Here is a 19,786-nt window from a genome sequence, read left to right on the forward strand (position 1 = left end):
AAGTATTTGACCTCCATCATGATGAGAATTCATCTTTATAGACAAGGAAATTACAGTAGCTCTAATCCATCAAAGCATTATATAAGAAATTAGTAGATAAAATGGACACATGGATTAGTGCAAGACTGTAGAGTAACAAAATATCTAGCTAAAAGGAAATGATATGTTTGTACCAAAATCAGAAGTATTAATTTATAGGGATACTGGTAAGTGTTGGAATTTTACTGGATTTCATATTTTCATCAATATACTGCATAAATACGTAATTCCTGTAACACAGTTGCTAAGAATTGTCAAAGTACAAGAGGATCAGAAAATCCGTAGTAGAAAAGGGATAACATAAAACAGCATAAAGTGCAAAAAAATGCATTTTAAAAATAGTACAAAAACTTAATGCTTTTAACAGGGAATTTATAATTAAAAAAAAGAATAGAGAACGAATGAGTCATTGATGTGACTGTAAGATGCACCAGGAGAGAGATTTCCAAGCAGAGAAATTTTATTCTCATTGTCCCAGAGTTCAGAGAGACAATACTGCATAAAGTTCTGGTAACCATATTCAAAGATTTCTTGGAACTAGAAAAGCTCCTGAGAAAGACAACCATGATGATTAGAGGAAATGGAGAAAATGTTTATGTAGGAGAAAAAGTTGAGAGAATGTCTGATTTTGTTGATAGATATCAAGGAGGGAAAAGACAACAGTGGCTTTGGGACACACATATATAAACTAACCATGACTAGGTTTAGGATAGAAATTAGAAAACGGGTAAGATATCAGAAGAAGGACCCAAGCTCTAGAACATCCCTCCACTGGAAGCTGTAATGGCTATAGACAATAAGTTTTAAAATGAGATTTAGTAATTAAATAGAATTACTTATCTAATTGTGTCGTTTCTTTCTAGCAGAGGGCTAAGCTAGATAAACTGAAACTTCCTGGTACTATGAACTATACGTTGTGTTGTCTGTTCCTTTTTTAATAATGACAAGGAAAAAACTTAATTCCTTCTAGAAGAATGACATAATCTATACAAAGCTCTTGAATGCCTGCTGAATTTTCTACCCTGTTCTTTACACATTATTTAATATGCTTGTCACTTCCCAGTGTATTTTATCCTGATTTATTCAGAAAGAATCTATGCCTTTTGCAGTTAATTTTCAGAACTAAGCTACATATATAAAGTAGCTCACATTACTCCTCATGGTGTTTTTCCCTCTGTCAATCAGTACATTGCTCTAGTCACCAGTATTGTGAGGTTCTCTCTTCAGCCTTCTCCAATCTTACCTATTGAGAGCAATTTTACTTTATCTGCATATATCAGCCACTTCATATTCCATATCTTCCCTGAACCATTAATGAATGTATAAAATCTGTGACAGTATGGTATATCTCCCTGTCAGCCTGTTGTACTGTTCTGAGGTTACCATTTCATTCCTTCTCTTTTAGTTAACACACTGGAATCAGAAACAAGTCTTCCAGTTAACGTAACAATCACTTCACCACTTGGCGTGCTCTCTGATAATTGTAACTTCAGGCAGTACCTCACATCTCACCTTTTGAGTGGTTAGTTTGCTCAGTAACCCCGTAATAAGCATCTGATTAAAGGTCCTTGAACCTTGATCTGAAAAACTTAAAGTGCTGTGAATGCAGCACTGGGTGCTGTGAATCCAGCAGAAAGACTGCAAGTGATGGAGACATACATATAGCTGTTAATTTGCCTATCTAGCATTTAGACATTATTTACCACACAGAAGCCTGGTAAGGTAGCATTAGAATGCTATACAGCATTTTTTTGAATTCTAGTAATTTCAAGCTTCATTTTCCAAACATAGGGTTTATTTCTGTATTGGCAGGTCAAAGGATGAAAAAATACCATCGGGACTCTTCACATGGAGCCATTCCAAAATGTGAAGGAGGACACCAAAAAATGTGGAGACAGAGGGAAGAACATCAGAAATAAGGCCAACATAGGAAATAACACACAGCTATTTGGTGTGAAATACATTGGACAATAAATGTTGCTTTAGGTCTGTAATGTTAGTTTATTACACAGAATACACCACTTCAAACAGAAACATATCAGTTATATATGGGGAAATATATCTGCCACTGGGCTCCTAAAAAGAATTTAAGAGCGCGAGATTTCCCACCTGTATTGCAAACCCCTTTTCCTCCATATTCATTTTCTCCTTCCCCTCCACGCACCTTTTGTCCCACAAGGGAGACAATCACAGCCTCTGGGCTGAAGTGGATTTGTGTCAGCCTTTAATTGGGTCACCAGTCTGGATAACCAAAGGATCACAGTCCAGGGCTTATTGCAGCATGTACACACCAGTTATTCTAGACACAACCTTCAAGAGTACAGAATGGTCAAATTCTCAATGTCTAACTGAAAAATAGTGCCTTCCTTCTTCAGGTATATCTCCGATTTCATTGACATTGAAGCAACGTACTATGCAGCCTTAGGGATTAAAATCTAACCAAAAGACTGAAATACTTTGCCTAATCACAATATACATTAAATATTTTCCAATTTTATATTTAAAAACATTTATGGAAAATTGAAAACCATATATAAGTGCTTACTATGCACACATAATATCAAAAAACTGCTGTAAACCGGTATCCAAAATAATTCTATTAACACACTGAAAGACCCTGAAACATATTACATATGCCTTGGATTCTTAAAATACACAAAATTACCAAAAAAAAAAAAAAAAGACACACAAAAGACACAGACCATCTTTAAAGAACAGAGGTTAAAGAAGAACACAGAACTAAAACTTGCAGTGTATTAGAACTTTAAGAGTAAGCGGTACTGCCTCAGTAGAGAATATGGCAAGGGCAGTTAGGAAGTCCATTGCAACACAGTCTCCCTTCTCAGTTCCTGTGGAATCCCAGCAGCGATAAATATGTTCCTTTTCTAGTATCCTCTGGGTAAAACAGGTAAACTTCATTTGGGGTCTGGATGATCCTATACACAAACTGAAAGATCTCTCCACTCACATAAATACTCTCAAGTTGGTTTTGAAAAACTGAACAATTTGATAATGTTAATCTATATAAAATTAAAATTACTTCTGTTTCCTACAGTATTGTATTACAGCATTTGACTAGTATTTCCTACTTTTCAAATTAAACTTATCAGTTTATTCTGTTCTGAAAAAAGCATTTCTACTGAAACACAGTTCACAAACCCTTTCTCAAATGTCACGAAATAAAGGAATCTTATCTTAGTACTTGGGTGGGTATTTCAGATTTCAGTTCGCTGTTCCAATAAGCAGTAGTTGTTTCTCTACAAATTAAATGATTGGTATATGACTGCATATCTCTGAACAGGCAACATTTCAGGGAAAAACTATTTTTTAACCGAGAAACCACTGTCTTAGAAGAACACCTTTTCTTCGTATGTTGGTTCCCATAAAAATCTCAGTAATTATCTGTATTTCAACAATGACATACAATTGTGATTTATATTTATCTAGGTCTTGGCTGCATTCGCATTGGGAGTTTTATTGGGTGTGGCATTCAGCAGCTAATTTTGTGATTATTTTTGTTCTGGAAGTGTTTTCACTAATCTAATATTATAGAAACGTTAAGATCTCTATTACAAGTGTTTCTTATATTTGTTGTTTCCATCGTCCATTGCACAAAAGCAAACTTCTGCTTCTTCTTCTTCCTCTTCTTCTTCTGTAGGAAAGGCATTTTCATTTTTCAGATTTTCAGAGGCATTATGTTCAATGTTATTTGAAGAAGTGTCACACTTTAGAAATGTTTCAGAATGACAGTTTTCTGCTGGATCCGCCAACATGAGAGAAAAATTTTCTCCAAAAATGTGAATTAGGCTTATTCTTAGGTTTTGGCATATTTCTGGCATTCTGTTGAGTAGCTCACTATTTATGCCTGTCACAAGATCACTGGGTATGTTTTTGGATACATTATTTTGACAATTGCTGACTTCCACGTGTTTTGCATTCATATCTTCTATAACATGTAACTTCCCTAAACTGCTTGTGTCTTTCAGAGTCGAAGATGTAAGTATTCCAAAGTTACTAATAAAATCTAAGGTGTTATTAGCATAAAATCTATTAAAAATATTATTGGCAATCTTATTGATACAGCTGTTCTTCAGAGTCACATGATAATTTTCATCTGTTAGTAAATCTTCACCAGACCATTGTAAGTGTTTACTTTTTTGGGCCAACAAATACGGACCCAGCTGATTCTCAATATCAGATACCTTTTGATAGGCATATCCTCTCTGATCCTCATTAATTGGTGTTACTGTCACCATCAATATTGGGCAATGTTGGCCACACATAGCATGGAGTTTATCCAGAGAATCTTCTTCCTGAAGAGCTCTTCTATTAGCATTACCAGCATAATTTGGCTGAGACTGTATGGGTTCATCATTTAAAGGCTGTTCCAATGGATGCACCTTGTTATCAGGCAATCTAAATTCTGCAGATGTAAAGCCTGTAAAACTGGTATCAGCCTGTGTAGAAAGATGTGCAGAAGTAGAACCTACCACAACTGACGGTTTGATCTTTTCTTTGTTTGCTGCAGGACGGGAGGCGATCTTGCCATTGCAGCTAGGTTTGCTCTTTGTACTTAAGTCATCCTGAAAGGGGTCTGAATCACTATTATGAGGTATATTGAAGTAGTTGCAAAAACCTTCAGAGGGTTTAGCCATGTCTTCAAGTTCTGAAGAAGAGATTGCATTGAGGACTGGGTACTGATTCAGATTGCCAAAGTGTGAGTATGGAACATCATCACTGTTTGTGTCAACGACCGTGTCTGTTGATGTTGTATCCAAATTACCATACATTCCAATCCTCTCAGGTGGTGATCTTCTTATCAAATGATTCTCTTTGAGAAGCCATTTGCCTTTATCTATTAATATTCCTTCATCTTCATTAGCTCGTACACTAGGTTGACAGTGTTGCCTTGGAGAGTCCCATGAATGGTCATTAATATAACTTGTGTCTTCTCTGTTAAAAGTAGGTTGTGGTGTTGGTAAAGAAGTATTTTCTTTTCTCGATATAGAGTCATCTTGGTTTATGTTCACTGGAAATTCTTGTGACGGTAGTGAAGAATGTAAAAGTTTCTCTGCAGAACAAGACCCACGTTCTTGAGAAAAAGAAATGGTTTTTTCCATTACTGCAGAGTGGAATTCTTCAGTATCCTTTTGAGATACTTTTGACATATAAGGAAACCCTTTGTGAAAGTCAGGCTTAAATGAAGCTTCTGTCTTGCCATAAAGCCGTTCAATAGTTCTTTTTACATAGCCAGTATTATAATGTTTTTCAAGTACGGCTTCCTCACTGCTTTCGTTGGTCAAATCGCTGGATGCTCTAAAGTCATGCTCACTCTCTTCAGTATCTGGTCTGTAATCTGACCAGTCTGAAGTAGCAGGACTTTTAAAACATTTTTTTAACTGAGAAGTGTCTGAACACATTTTATTCTCCAGTTCTTCCACTTGCAATTCCTGTTCTCCTTCAGTCATATCACATTCTGTAATTTGCTTTGATTCATAACAAAATGATAATGGAGAGACTGTAGATAACCTCTCAGAGGTTTCCCCCTCACAGCTTTCTGCATCTTCCTTATCTTCCTGTACAGAATAATCCTCATTATTACACTCTACGGAGGTTTCAGCAGCTAGTTTAAGTTGGTTATTTGGGGTTTTGTCATTACCTTCTGACTTTGGATCAACTTTCTCATCTTCACTTTTATCAGTAGTAACATGTATAGTATCTTGTTCACCTTCTAGCTCAGAAGTATCCTGATCTAAAATACAGTATTTATCATTAGAAGTTACACTATGAACTGTTGAGTTAGGGTCTACTGAGGTTTCTGACTCTTCATTAGTGAATGATGTATCAGTGGTTTTATCTTGAGATTTTTTGTAGAAGCTATCAGGCATTTCTTCGTATTTTTCAGTTGGCTCTATAGCTGATGTAAGGCTACGGGTATTTGAATTAGTAGTGGCATATTGACTATCTAGCTGTGTTTTGAGAGCACTCAAGTCTGAAGTCTCTGTTTCTCTACAAAGATCTTTCTGTATATCAAAACAGCTTTCTAATTCACCAGTCAGTTTTAGAGCTTCTTCAGAATTTCCACTGTCCTTTGGAACACAAGGGTCAACTGACTTTTCATTTTCATGCAAATGTATACCATTATGAAGTTCAGATATGGGCATATTCTCGTGGCAATGTGTGGAGTCCTGGTTTTTCAGTTCCCTCCCGAAGTATGGTAGGTTATTTTCTGTTGGTTGTTGAAAATGTGAGAAGGCAGCCTTCAGTTCTTCAAATTTTTCTATGAGTGTAGTTTGTTTCAGAAATTGTGACTGAGTAAATGTTTCGGAACAGCTACAGGTAGGTTTTTGCATATCATCTTTGATTGTCCCAATCAAACTCTCTCTCAGGTTCAGCATGAGTAGCCAGGCTAAGACGACATTGGAGGAAGAACCAAAAGATGAAGGAGGAAGATCTGAAAGGCTGCAAGCTTTCCCTATACATCCACTGTGTTCTTTCTGGAGACCAAGCAAAGTTGATTGTAGTTCATGCAGCAACATGCTAGACATGCAACTGTTCTGAACATCAGTTCCCACTTTCTCATTGACAAATGCACAATCAGCTTGAACAGCAACTTCAGATTTTTTTCTTTGAAATAGATTGGTATCTTGGATATCAGCTTCTGACATCTTTTTATCATTGTCTTGTGTTTCCTGAAACAAGTGTGTCTTACCCTCATGATGAAATTCTGATCTCAGTGAATACTTGGCTTCATCTACTATAGTTGTATTAGCATGAATCAAAGAGTCAATTTGTTTTCCACCTGAATCCTTGGCTGATTCTTCTAAAGTTCCCAATCCACAAATAGGCATTAATGGTTTTGGGGTTAGACTATGTTCAACCAGATGTTTTTTTCCAGTCACATACACTTTATTTGTGATAAATGTTGTTTCTTTATCTATAGAAGCATCAGTATTTTCTTCAGCAGAATGGCAGATGCTGTTCTCTACATTCCTTTCTTTTTTATTTATAGGGGGTAAGACAGAATTTGGTAATAAGTTTTTCAACCAAGTTTGGACATAGTTTTCAACTGAATGCTCAGCGACCTCCCCTTGAAAACCTTCCTGGTTCAGAGCCTCTAGTGTAATGGCTTTCTCTGACATATTTAACTTATTTGCTCCTTTAGTTAGATTTTTCTTCATCCCCTTTTGCTTTTTTGCTTTCTTTGATGACAAATTTTCCAAAATATTATTTTCCTTTTCTTTTTCAAAGTTAAGATTCTTTGGCACTTCTGACAATGGCTTTGAAATCACTGATGGGTTAGATGCCTGTTTGAAAGAATTGGTTGTGAGATGTGCGCCTTCTTTCTCAGTACTCAGTGTATCCTGACTATGTTCAGATTCATTGTTTGAATCAACTGCCATTAGACCATCTTCCTTCTTTGCAGATGAAATGATACTATTTTTTTGGCCTGACTTCATTTTTACTTTGGCCAACTTGTTGTTATTGCTTCTTGGTTTTTTATTAGATGATAATCCATTTTGTTCCACTGAATCCTGGTGATAGAACTCATCTTCACAACATATGCTTTTGTCTGAATTGACAGACCCATCATTCTTTTTTACGAAAAAATCCATTCCTTTTTTCTGAGGCATTTCAGAATAATTATCCATAGCCTCTGCTGCAGAATCCTGTGTGGTTCTCCTTGTGATATGCATTCCCTCACCTTTCATTATCCCTGAAATGTCTTCATCTTTTTTATTTTCATATGTACCTTTCTCTAGAAACTTAGACGATTTTCTCCTCTTCTTTTTGGTGAGAGAAGATGCAGATTGGCTGTCATCAATGAGATGTGTTGCCATCACAGATCCAGTCCTGGCACTGATGTGATTGTCACTTTCAGTAACAGTAGGAAAGAATCCAGTTGTTGGATTTATCTTCTCAGTAGGAGCTTTACTACATGGAGATACAATCATCTCCATCTGGCTATGTCCAGGACAGGCTGAATGTACTGAATCTTGAGAAACAGGTAATAAATCAGCAGGTCTGCATATTGTTTCTTCTTTTGACTGACACAATTCTGAATATCTAATGAAAGAACTCAGTGATCTTTTTATTTGTTTAATGTCACATGACTTATGGATGTAGTCTGCCGAACCTGGCCTAGCTGCCTGGCAAATTTTTGATGATGGTATTAAACCACAAATGTTAGCTTTGCAGGTTGAGAGTAAACTATTATATGTACTTTGTTCCACAACAGATTTCTCTAATATACTCTGTACCAATTCATCCTTGTCAGACACTTCTAATGTCTTCTTATTTGTGGTTTCTATTAAATCATTACTTTTGTGGCTTACTTTAAAAAGCATTTCTTCTTTTATATTCTCTGAAGAAAGCTTTAATGAACTATTCTCACTCATCTCACTAAACTTTGGATAAGTGACACTTGATTTTTCTCTGCTTGCATGAGCTACCATGCAATACTCAGACTTATTTTCTCCCTGCTGTATTTCCTCACTGTAGGAAAACTGTCCTATTGTCTTCTCCTGAACCTCTTTCTCAGATACCAAGGTGACACTTTCAACTACTGCTTTCTTTTGTCTAACACGCCTTGGCCCAGGAGTGGGAGGTCTATAAAAGCGAGGCCTGATATTATCTTCAGGTACATTGTTTACATCTACATCTGCAGAATTATTGTTCTTACAGATATTACAACCAGAATTTTTTAAATCAGACTCTGATTCTTTGTCTGACACTTCTGCATTGAATTGCTGTAATGAGTCTCCCTCTTCTTTACTGTAGCTCTTCAAAAATGGAGTATCTTTTGGGTTTATACATTCCAATGCATTTACATTGGATAAGCAGTCTTCAGCATGCATTGCAGGATGACAGATGGTGGTATTTTTGTCATCAGAAAGGCCAGCACGACTTACAGTAGTTGTCCATTTAATGGTTTCTTCCTCTTTAATTTTTAATCGAACTTTCATTTCCACTGTGATACTCCCATCTTGATTAAGGTGAACAGATTTCTCAATGTCATCTTCATACTGTGCCACAGATAAGTCTTCACCAGTAATGGACTGATTTCCTCCTATACCGTTATGACTATCAGGAACATATGAAGAATCTGAGTTGTTATCATTTGAGTTGTTATCATTGCTGGATCCTTTATCAGAAGAAACTGAGAATACCTGAGATCTTGAGCTAGAGCCCATTTGAGCTCTCACTACCAATATTTATGTTGAAAGAACCCGAATTCATACAGTAGGTGGAAAGTAGAGCAGACAAATATGCGTAAGGATCCAGATGGTGAGACAGCAGACAGGCAGCAAAAGAAGAAAAAAGAAGAAAGAAGAAAAATTAGTACGAAAGAAGCTAATGAAGTGTGTTTATTTTACCAGAGTATTAGAAAGTAAAGAGAAAAATATGGCTAATCTTGCTGTTCATTTTAAGAAGTTGTTCGAGAGAGAACTATAACCAAATTTTAATAAAGAATCAAGCATTTAACTACTTTTCCACTTAATTTTATTTTGCAATAGCTTCTTTCTAATGCCAGGGCTTTAGTCTTATTTGAAGCTCCAGAGCCTAAAAAAGCACTAAAAGCTCTCATTTTATACTCAGTTGGGAACTGAGGTTGCCCTGAACCTTCCAAGGGATTCACAGGCCCTTGCTTGTTTGGGCTTCAAGCTACCAACTTTACTTCTTCTTCATGCCTTAGCGATCATTAATATATCATTTCCTATTAGTTCTCATAGTTAGTGCTAAAATGTGTCAGTCAAGTTGAACATATACCTCCCTTGTCTTAACCCAACAATCTACAGCATATGAGTAATTACTGTGAGCATCATCGACATGTGAATAAAGGGCTCAGACCTAATGCCCTGGATTGACCTTCTATAGAGAAGTAAACATGGAAGCCCTTGAAGTTCTTATAAAATCTGAATTTAAATCATAACATTCTGTGATACATTTTATGTTACAGTACTGTAGACAGCAAAAAACTCACAAAGCCAATGAGAATACTTCCAGACTACAATGAATTTTGAGTATAGCCCAATATGTGTTTGCATACACATTAAATATTCCTGAAATATGTTTTGATTTCTTTGTAATAACTTGTCTTTTTAAAAAATTATATCTCATCTCTCTCTAGCAGTTGTCACTGAAGAGGTGAGAGAGATAAAAAAACATGACACAAAAATAAAGTTTTGCTGTCTTCCAAGTTCTGTATGTGTGAGGGAAACAGTGTAAGTACACCCACACAGAGAAATCCACAACTGCTACTGATAGCTAAATATATAGGAGCCACCATTTAATAGACAGGTTTCACTTGCAGAAAGGTATTTTAACACATGTAAGATTAATTTCTCTACTTTGCTTGATATTAAGCATATTGGTTTTGCTCAAGTGACTCACAAAGGTTCGTACAGTTAACATATTACTATTATAGATATGTGTCTATAATTTCAGGCAGAGTGTCTTGCAAGTTTCCCAGGCATATGCTGCACCATGAACTAAATCAGAAATAAAAGTTTGTACAAACTCTTCTAACACAGACTAGACCTTATGCTTCCCAAAGTAAAAATCTCACTTTCTCCTTCTCAGGAAAAGAAATTGGATCAAAGTGCCTGAAATTTGATTTTTCAGGCTCTCATCATCAATGATGTCTCCTACACAGGATACTTTTGAATTTCTCAGGTTAAAGACAAAAAGAGGGTCGGGTTTTTTCTCTCTCTTTCTGTAATTGCTGTCAACTAAGGATTGGAAGAGGACACTTAGGTTCTCAGCTACTCACATTTTATACCATTGCAAGGCTCAGTCTCTGGCTCAAAGCAAAATTTGGGTAGGATTTTGTGTTTCTGCAGAACTTTCATTCTCAAAATGTTCCTATTCATTCTCTCTCGACTCATTAGTTATGCTCTGCCAACAGCTCTCAAGTTGTGCAAGCCAAAGAACACAAGGTTGAGAAAAACTAAAATGAATAGTTTGGTGGGGACATAATAAACTGTGAGGGATGTAGAAGAAACTCCTTCAAGTAAATGGAAGCCAAGTGTCTTACAGATCAATGTGCTCCATGACACAGTCAAGATTACTGTGGGAAGTCTCAGTACAGAAACAAATACACTGTCCCCTGGGCTCTGCAGTGCAGCATGCAGCTGTATCAAGAATACAGGGTACCTCTGGATTAAACAACTTTCCCCTTAGACAGTACCTCTGCCCTACAGGATGCTCTGATGCCAAGGATTCCCACACAGCCTAAAGCTCCGATACCGCAGCGTATTGCTCCCCTCAACCTCAGGCTGTTCAGCTAGCCTGGGTTCTCTCCAACAGCTCCTTATACTCTTGATCACCCACTGGCCACTTCACACTCTTACAGACCCTGTCAGTGGCACAAGTCCATGAACAATCAAAGGAAAAGTACGTGTTTATGTATCTTTTCCCAAACTTATCCAAAAACCATATCTCACAACCATGAGGATATAGGAAAGGATGACACTCTGTTTAAACAAAAGCATGATGAATTTGTGAGTGGATGAGTGCTATAATTTTTTTTACTGTTTATGTGGAGCATGGGACATGGGAAAAAGTGAAAATCATGACAATGACAAATCAAACCTCCACGTGCTAAGTAATTTCTGAGAACTGCACAAAAGTTTTGCTTGAGAAATTCAGTCAGTTAAGAGCCTGAAGTAGCCTGTGGTTTCTCATTTACCAGTGCTGTTACTAACTATGACTCCAAAAAATTCATAACAATGACCATCAAGTGCATTAAAATAAAATATACTTTACAGATTTGCATCCATGTTCTAAATAAGTTTGCTTGAAAGAAAATATGCATACTAGCAGAGTACTTCGCAGAAACTTATATTTTAGAAAGAACATTGACACGTCTATCTTTCTTATGCTTATAGAGGAGTCAAAGCAGATATAAACAGTTTCAACTGGATTTTTTAAGTATCCTTGATCCTAGTAAGATTGTCATGGTTTATGTCTTGTGCTGAGAGAGATAAACCCATTAATAAAATAAAAATTAATCCAAAGAACTTACTATTCTCACTTTCTGGCTTGGTATTTGCTTTTGGGTACACACGATTTGCAATTCCAAGCAATTTAGCAGGCCGTGAATATCCAAGAGAATCATAATTGCTTGGTTTAAAAGGCTCTCTCCCTGCTGCGACTACAGCTCCAGAGCACAATATCAGGGCCTGAAGATTAGGAACCTGGAAAAACAAAAGTAACATTAAATTCTCTGCCTTAGTAACCACAAAAAATAATGTGAGATTTATCCCTTTCATGCCTTAGTATCTTCACTTCTTAGTCTCTACATTAGTTTGCAGCAGACTACTAAATATGTATCACAGCACAGGATTTTTCAATTCCTGTAAGGCAATTCCTACCTCTGTGAGGGTATGTCTTGTTATATAAATATATTTTAAAAAGACTTCAAGAAGCAACTTGAATCCAGATCAAAATTTTCTAGCAATTTAAGTGTTTGCATGTGTAATTTTGTTTCATCATTGTCCAGTGACTTCACAGCCATGAAATAAGAATATGCCTTTGGAGGTAGGTATACATATGAACACGTAGTTGGAGGAAGAGGAAATGCAGAATATACCACAACTGCTTGGTCTGTATTGACATAGAGGAATAGGACAGAATCACAGAACAATATATATTGGAAAAGACCTCTGGAGGTCTCAAAGCAGGTCTGACTGGATCAAGGTGCTCAGAGCCTTGTCTAACAGTTTTGAATTTATGTTCCAAAATATATTGCAAAATAAAGCTTACAAACTGCGCTTCACTGATATAGGTGAAATGGACAGTTTCTCAACCTAATACAGAATTTCTCCAAAGGAGAGTAAACACAGGATTTTCCTTGAACTCTTGGAGCTCTGCATGGAATTCTTTTTCTAGATACCTGTTAGGTATAATCACAGGTGCTTTTCTTTAGTTACACAATGCACACATACAACACTGAGATAAAAACATATAGAACAGAACATGAGATGAAAATCAGGATTATTAGTGTTGTATCATCTGGGTTTATAGGTACAGAACCTGTTTCTTGGTTTGAAAACTATAATAGATAATGAGGTATCATAGTTCCAAGTCATTAATGGCAAACCACTCTGCATTTGTGTAATAATAAAATACGTGTGGCTGTTAGATGTTACTTATTGTATTTTTAAGGCATTAAAACTCACAAATAAACAGCATTAAGACTAAAAGAAGTTTCTGTGTAAATGGGTAAAAACATAAAACTGAGAGCATGCCTGAAAGAGCTCTGAGTAAGAAAAAGATAAGAGTTTTTTCACGATGACTTAAAATGTCCTCACTTGCTTCTATCTGACTGCAAGATTCCAGTATATTTCCTCCAAGCTAGTAGCCTTTCTGGAGGGGAAAAGGCATAGAAACAAAACCAGCTGAAATTCAGCACATCAGGCCAGCATCCCAATGTCATAACTGATAAAATCACTTTTTTAATTAAAAATAATCTAGAAGAAATCAGGAAAACTGTCAATACTCATCTTTATTCTTACCTTTCTGCCATTAGTGGTATATAGTTTCACAACTGGATATTGCATTAACTCACTCATATAATCCAGAAAGGCCTCAAAGGTTTGTGTATTTTTCTTTCCCAGAACTATGGTACGCCTGAGTCTTACATCCCCATTTTTGAAAACAAGTATCTTTCTGGGAGTTGTTATTTTACTTTCTCGATGGCCAAATCCATCTTCATTCTCCCTTGCTAACTGCACAGCTCGACGACGTGCACTGACAGGCCTACTGATCTGCCAGGGCAGCGGCTTTTTGCTAGCCTGTTCCAGGTTGATGGGCTTCATTTTCCTCTGATGGGAGCAAATATAAGATTTTCCATCTTCAAGATCCTCCAAATTGGTGACACTGTGTCTCCCTTTTGGTGTACTAATATTCCTTACTCCAAAAGGTAATGGAACCCGTTTGGATAAACTATCCAGCAAGGCATCAAATGTTTTGTAAGACCGGTTATTAATGACCATTTTGATCCCATTAAACTGAGGATCTCCACTTTTATAGAAGCAGATCCGTTTTGCCACGACAGGTTCAGTAACGTTGAAATGGCGCGTGGATAAAGTCTGTTCACTCTCGGAGGAGTTTGGCTGATTCACCGAATAACTAGTTGAAGGTGTTTCACTCATTTTGACAGCAATCTGGAAGAAAGAAGAGATGGATTTAAAACTTTTCTTATGACTAGTAATAATATGGTCTTCATTTCAAAGGTGCAGAAAGAGACTTTATAAGAAACCAACAGCATCAATTTGTGCCAAAAATCATTGGATTTAAACGGACCCAAGCTGTTATCTCTAAATTCCACAAAGACTCCAGTACTGTCAGATTAAGTTAGCATAGCTCTACTTGCAAATATTCCCAAAACTTTCCAAAGTAATTTTAAATCTTTTATCATTTTGGTACAAGAGACTCTTCCTTAGAATAAGGTACATTGTCAGTCCAGAATGATAATTACATGTTTTCTTTCTTGAGGATGAAGTTAATGACAATATTTCATATTTAAGATGTTAGAAAAATCCTTACTAGGAGGGAATATTTTGTGCCTAGGCATGAGCCACATTTAGTCCAAAATAACAAAACTGAAAGACAATACAATTCATTCTGATCTCATATACTAGTTTTATACCAGGGAAAATCCATTGGAGCCAGAGAAAACTATACCAGAATAATGCCCAAGATGTGCTTTTAGAGTTAAGTTGTTTCATAAATTGATGAATCATTTGCTTTTCGATTATAAATTTTATTTTTCGCGATACATAAGCCACTACAATATTTACATTTATACTGAGGGATAAACTACTGATTGAACAAGGCTTTTTTAGTAAAAGAAAAGGCTTTAAATCCTTTATAAAGACACAAATATTTTAGGTATTCTTCAGTAGAAGTAGCCTTTAAATTTAAATATGTAAATATCAGGTTTTTAAACAACAGACTGTCTCTGACAATTAAATCAATAGTCTTCACATTTGGAAATAGAGCACTGTTGCTACAGTCTTTCCATTTGAATCCAATCTACATACAGACAGTGTAACAACAACCCTTTAAATGAATAAAATCGCTTTGTATTATTGATTGGCTTGCTTTGGCTGGAGCACAGTGTTGGAATGGCCAGTCAACTAATCAGCCTCAAGGAAGCAGTTTTAGTAGAGTTCTACTGAAAAGCTGTATAGCTGTCTCAAAGAATATGTTTGTCATCAAAATAGTATAAATTAAATTTTTTGACAATGTCACCTTGATGTAACTGCCATATTGACTAATGGAACAATCTCTCCTGGCTACTACATATTTTTCGTAATGAAGCTATGGCAAACAATATTTTGACAATTTTACTACTCCATACATTACTTCTGAAACTGATAAGAAAATGTGGCTATTTTTCAAGACAGTCAAGGTTCAAATACAGTCAGATTTGACAAGATTTTGTCTTACTGTGTTCTTACAGCTTTTCCAATAATGCACTGTTTTTAGCTTGGGTGTTTTGCCTTCACTAAGAGTTAATAAATTTGTAAATGTTCATTATTTTGAACAACGAGCAGAGCACAAGAAGAAGTGTCTCCTCTTAATACATTTTTTGTGTTGTAAATTGCGGTCATTCTAAGTGCTAAAACTGAAAAATAAACAAACAAGTCTGTGCTAGAATGATGTACACGAAGATTGATTTAGGTAATCACAATTCCATTTAAAATTTTAAAAAAAGTTTTAAAACATTTCTAAAAATATTTTAAAATAAAGATTAAAAAAAAAAAAAACAAACCTCCGAGTATTTAATTAAGGAATACGCAGAAAGAAATTTTCAAGCTTGGCTGCAGCGACATACAACCCAGTCCATGATGGCTAGTCAAGTTGCTTACTTTCTGCGGAAGGGAGGAGCTCTATTTCAACTGAAATCACTGAGAACTACAGTTACTCATCTTTTTTGACACATCTATTCATTGGCTGCCTAAATTTTCATTACAATTCTAAACTGAGAGGCTGACAGGTGGGTTAAGACTAGGGACACAATTTGAATCAGCCATTTTACGCTTCATGCATCATTCTGTTTATCCTGATATTCCTAGAGGAAATTTGTAACAGCATTTCTACTGCCACACAAATTTTCTTACTTTCTTTGCAGAGCAAATGTTCTAATCCATTGAAAGCAGCAATGGCAGTAGTAAAGTTCTTGAGTGAACTGGATGCCATGTTACTCCATTTAACTGGCCAAGAAGACCTGAGCTCACTAACAGCATCCAGTTCAGGATCTCTGGGAAAGGGGAGAAAACTGATAAATCATAATCCGTAATGGCCAGAGACAGAAATGAACAGACGTAGGTCCTCAGCTACTCTGTACTACAACTTCTCATCTTTTATGAAAATAGAGTGGTGTTTCACACAGGCTGATCAGTCTCACTTCTGTGCCCGGCAAGATCATGGAGCAAATCCTCCTGAAAACTATGTCAAGGCACATGGAAAATACGGAGGTGGTTGATGACAGCCAGCACGGCTTCACTAAGGGCAAATCATGACTGACAAATTTGGTGGCCTTCTGTGATGGGGTTACAGCATGGATGGATGAGGGAAGAGTGACTGATGTCATCTACCTGGAATTGTGCAAAGCATTTGACCTTGTACCACATGACATCCTTGTCTCTGAACTGGAAAGACATGAATTTGATGGCTGGACCACTCAGTGGATAAGGAAATGGCTGGATGGTCACACCCAAAGAGTTGCAGTCAATGGCTCGATGTCCAAGCATAGATCAGTGACCAGTGGAGTTCCTCAGGGGTCAGTACTGGGACCAGTACTGTTTAACATCTTTGTCGGCGACATGGACAGTGGGATCAAGTGCACCCTCAGCAAGTTTGCTGATGATACCGAGCTGTATAGTGTGGTCAGCACACTGGAGGGAAGGGATGCCATCCAGAGGGGCCTTGACAGGCTTGAGAGGTGGACCTGTGTGAACCTCATGAAGTTCAACAATGCCAAGCACAAGGTCCTGCACGTAGATTGGGGCAAACCCAAGCACAAATACATGCTGGGAAGAGAATGGATTGAGAGCAGCCCTGAGGAAAAAGACTTGTTGGTGCTGGTGGATGAGAAGCTCAACATGAACCAGCAATGTGCGCTTGCAGCCCAGAAAGCCAACTGTATCCTGGGCTGCATCAAAAGAAGCATGGCCAGCAGGTTGAAGGAGGCAATTCTCACAGTCTACTCTGCTCTTGGGAGACCCCATGTAGAGTATTATGTTCAGTTCCGGGGCCCCCAACCTAAGAATGTCAACCTGTTGGAACCAGTCCAGAAGAGGGCCGTGAAGATGATCAGAGGGCTGGAGCACCTCCCCTGTGAGGGCAGGCTGAGAGAGCTGGGGTTGTTCAGCCTGGAGAAGAGAAGGCTCTGGGGACACCTTATAGCAGCCTGCCAGTGCCTAAAGAGGGTCTACAAGAAAGCTGGAGATGCAATTTTCACAAGAGCATGTAGTGATAGGACAAGGGGGAATGGCTTTAAACTGAAAGAGGGTAGACTCAGATTAGATATTAGGAAGAAATTCTTTACTGTGAGGGTGGTGAGGCACTGGAACAGGTTGACCAGAGGAGTTGTGGATGCCCCATCCCTGGAAGTGTTCAAGGCCAGGCTGGATGGGGCTTTGACCAACCTGGTCTAGTGGAAGGTGTCCCTGCCCATGGCAGGGAGGTTGGAACTAGGTGATCTTTAAGGTCCTTTCTAACTCAAACTATTTTATGATTCTGTGATTCTATGATTCATCTAACTGTATGATTATTCACTCTTACAAGAGATAAAATAGGTGGATTTTCTCATGAGACTACTGATAATGATCACTTTTGATTAGCCTCTCAGAAGTTGTTCTGGATATTTGTACTTCTGTAAAACATTCAGTTATGTAGGCATCAACAATTGGAAGAGAAATACAATACATTTTGCATAAAGATAATTATTAGACTGAGTCTTGACACTGTGGAAGTAACAAAATCCAAAACAAACAAGGAGAGAGTACACACATAAATAAAAAAGACAATTTTCATTATAAAAATAAAATAATTTGAATTCACAAAAGTAACTAATAAAAAGAAGTTTTCCTTAGCAAAACAAAATGAGTGATAAAACAAACAGTTTTGGTAGAGAACTGAAAGTTGCATAGCACACCACATATGAAAGAACTGATGGCTGCTTAACATAACATGTATGAAGACTTTCTAATATTAATTTCAATAGTGTAAATTACTTATGCATCTTTCAAATATCTTATAATTGCGTCTTACAAATAACATTTCAACAAATGAATAATCAACATATTGTGGAAGTTACTATTTCATACTACAGGTGATCATACTGTAACAGCTTTATTTCATCTTAAACATAGCATCAATTTTCTTACTTAAATGATTGTATTCTAAAGTTAAGAAATAGTTGCTCTTGTATGCTATTATATAATACAGTATGTCTATTAAAGTACTTTGGCAATTACAGCGTTAAGAATTTTATTCTACAAGAAAATCAAACAGATATCAGAATTTAATCTTTTTGCCTGCATTCTCATAAACAAAACCACTCATTCAAAGTTTATGCACAAAGCTGCTAAATTTTATAAAGACAGTAAGTGGAACATTTTGTTCTAAAATATAACAATATTTCTTATGCCAAATAGCTGGTAAGTATCGCACATAATTTCATCATACTCACCCGCAGTCACATCCTATGCAAATAAAAGAGCAGTTAGTTTGTTTCCAGAGATTTATGAATTGTACATGTAGTTGTCTATGCCATAAGAAATGAACACCCTTAGTCTTACTCCAAGTGTGCTCAACTAGAAAAAACATCATAATCCATTTGCTTAATCTCAGCTAATGTTAATCACCAGGCCAGGTTCACCTCAGGTAGCCATTGTTCAGAGCAGTGTCTAACATCTCATTCAGCAAGTCCCTTTATATTATTTTCAAACTCTATTTACCTTTTAAATATTTCATTTGTATAACTTTCTTTTACTTAGATTGCTCAAGAGTCTCACAGAACCACATAAAATAAAAATGTGGATGGGGAACATGGGTGATATAATCTGTCTTCCTATCAGTGTAGGTTTATCCTCCAGACTAAAATCTTTAGTGATATAAATTTTAACTACATTAAAATGGAGCTTCTACCACTCACCTTCTGAGACTATTTAGTAACTATCTCCTGGCATTCACCCCTGCTTTTGTTCAATCATTTGGTCAAGATGATCCTCTTTGTGCAAAAGATTCTCCCATATTTTCCCTATTCAGACACCACAGTGAAAATAGTTACAGTTTCTTTCACAACACTCAATAAAACATGATAGTCTGAAGGAGTTTCACCATCTATGAGACATTCTTCATTTCAGCGTGTTGGAAAAAGGGCAGAGAAATGATTATAAATGTGTGTGAGTATAGTTTATGAAGAGATAAGGAGGGTTACATCTGACTGTAGCTTAACGATACCATAAAATGTGGTGGGTTTGTGGTTTTTTTTTTCCAGTGGAAATACTATGTCCCAAGATGGTAACTTCCATCTAATTGTCACCAGATGTATAATCCGATTGGGAGCTTCTTTGCTTAATCAGGATTACAGCGAGCTGTCAAAACTAGCTGTGTAGAACAGTAACAAAAACACTGCTCAGTAGACACTACCATTCCATGGCATGAGTTTTTAACTATTTTCCTTAGTAGAGAAATCAATTTTTATAGAATTTTTTAAATACTGCTT

At 36.7% G+C, this 19,786-nt stretch overlaps 1 protein-coding gene across 1 annotated transcript; it reads right to left on the bottom strand.

The window, feature by feature from the left end:
• Nucleotides 1-350: 350 nt before the first annotated feature.
• On the bottom strand, nt 351-18,864 carry LOC114013050 (RP1 axonemal microtubule associated). The gene is made up of 4 exons (XM_027791463.2): nt 18,749-18,864; nt 13,560-14,210; nt 12,068-12,239; nt 351-9,244 (listed from the first exon to the last, which is right to left on the bottom strand). The coding sequence occupies exons 2-4, from the start codon at nt 14,196-14,198 to the stop codon at nt 3,609-3,611; spliced, it is 6,447 nt and encodes a 2,148-aa protein (XP_027647264.2). The 5' UTR covers nt 14,199-14,210; nt 18,749-18,864; the 3' UTR covers nt 351-3,608.
• Between the last annotated feature and the right edge of the window lie 922 nt (nt 18,865-19,786).

The sequence above is a fragment of the Falco peregrinus genome, chromosome 3, assembly GCF_023634155.1.
Source record: "Falco peregrinus isolate bFalPer1 chromosome 3, bFalPer1.pri, whole genome shotgun sequence".
Classification (NCBI taxonomy): Eukaryota; Metazoa; Chordata; class Aves; order Falconiformes; family Falconidae; genus Falco; species Falco peregrinus.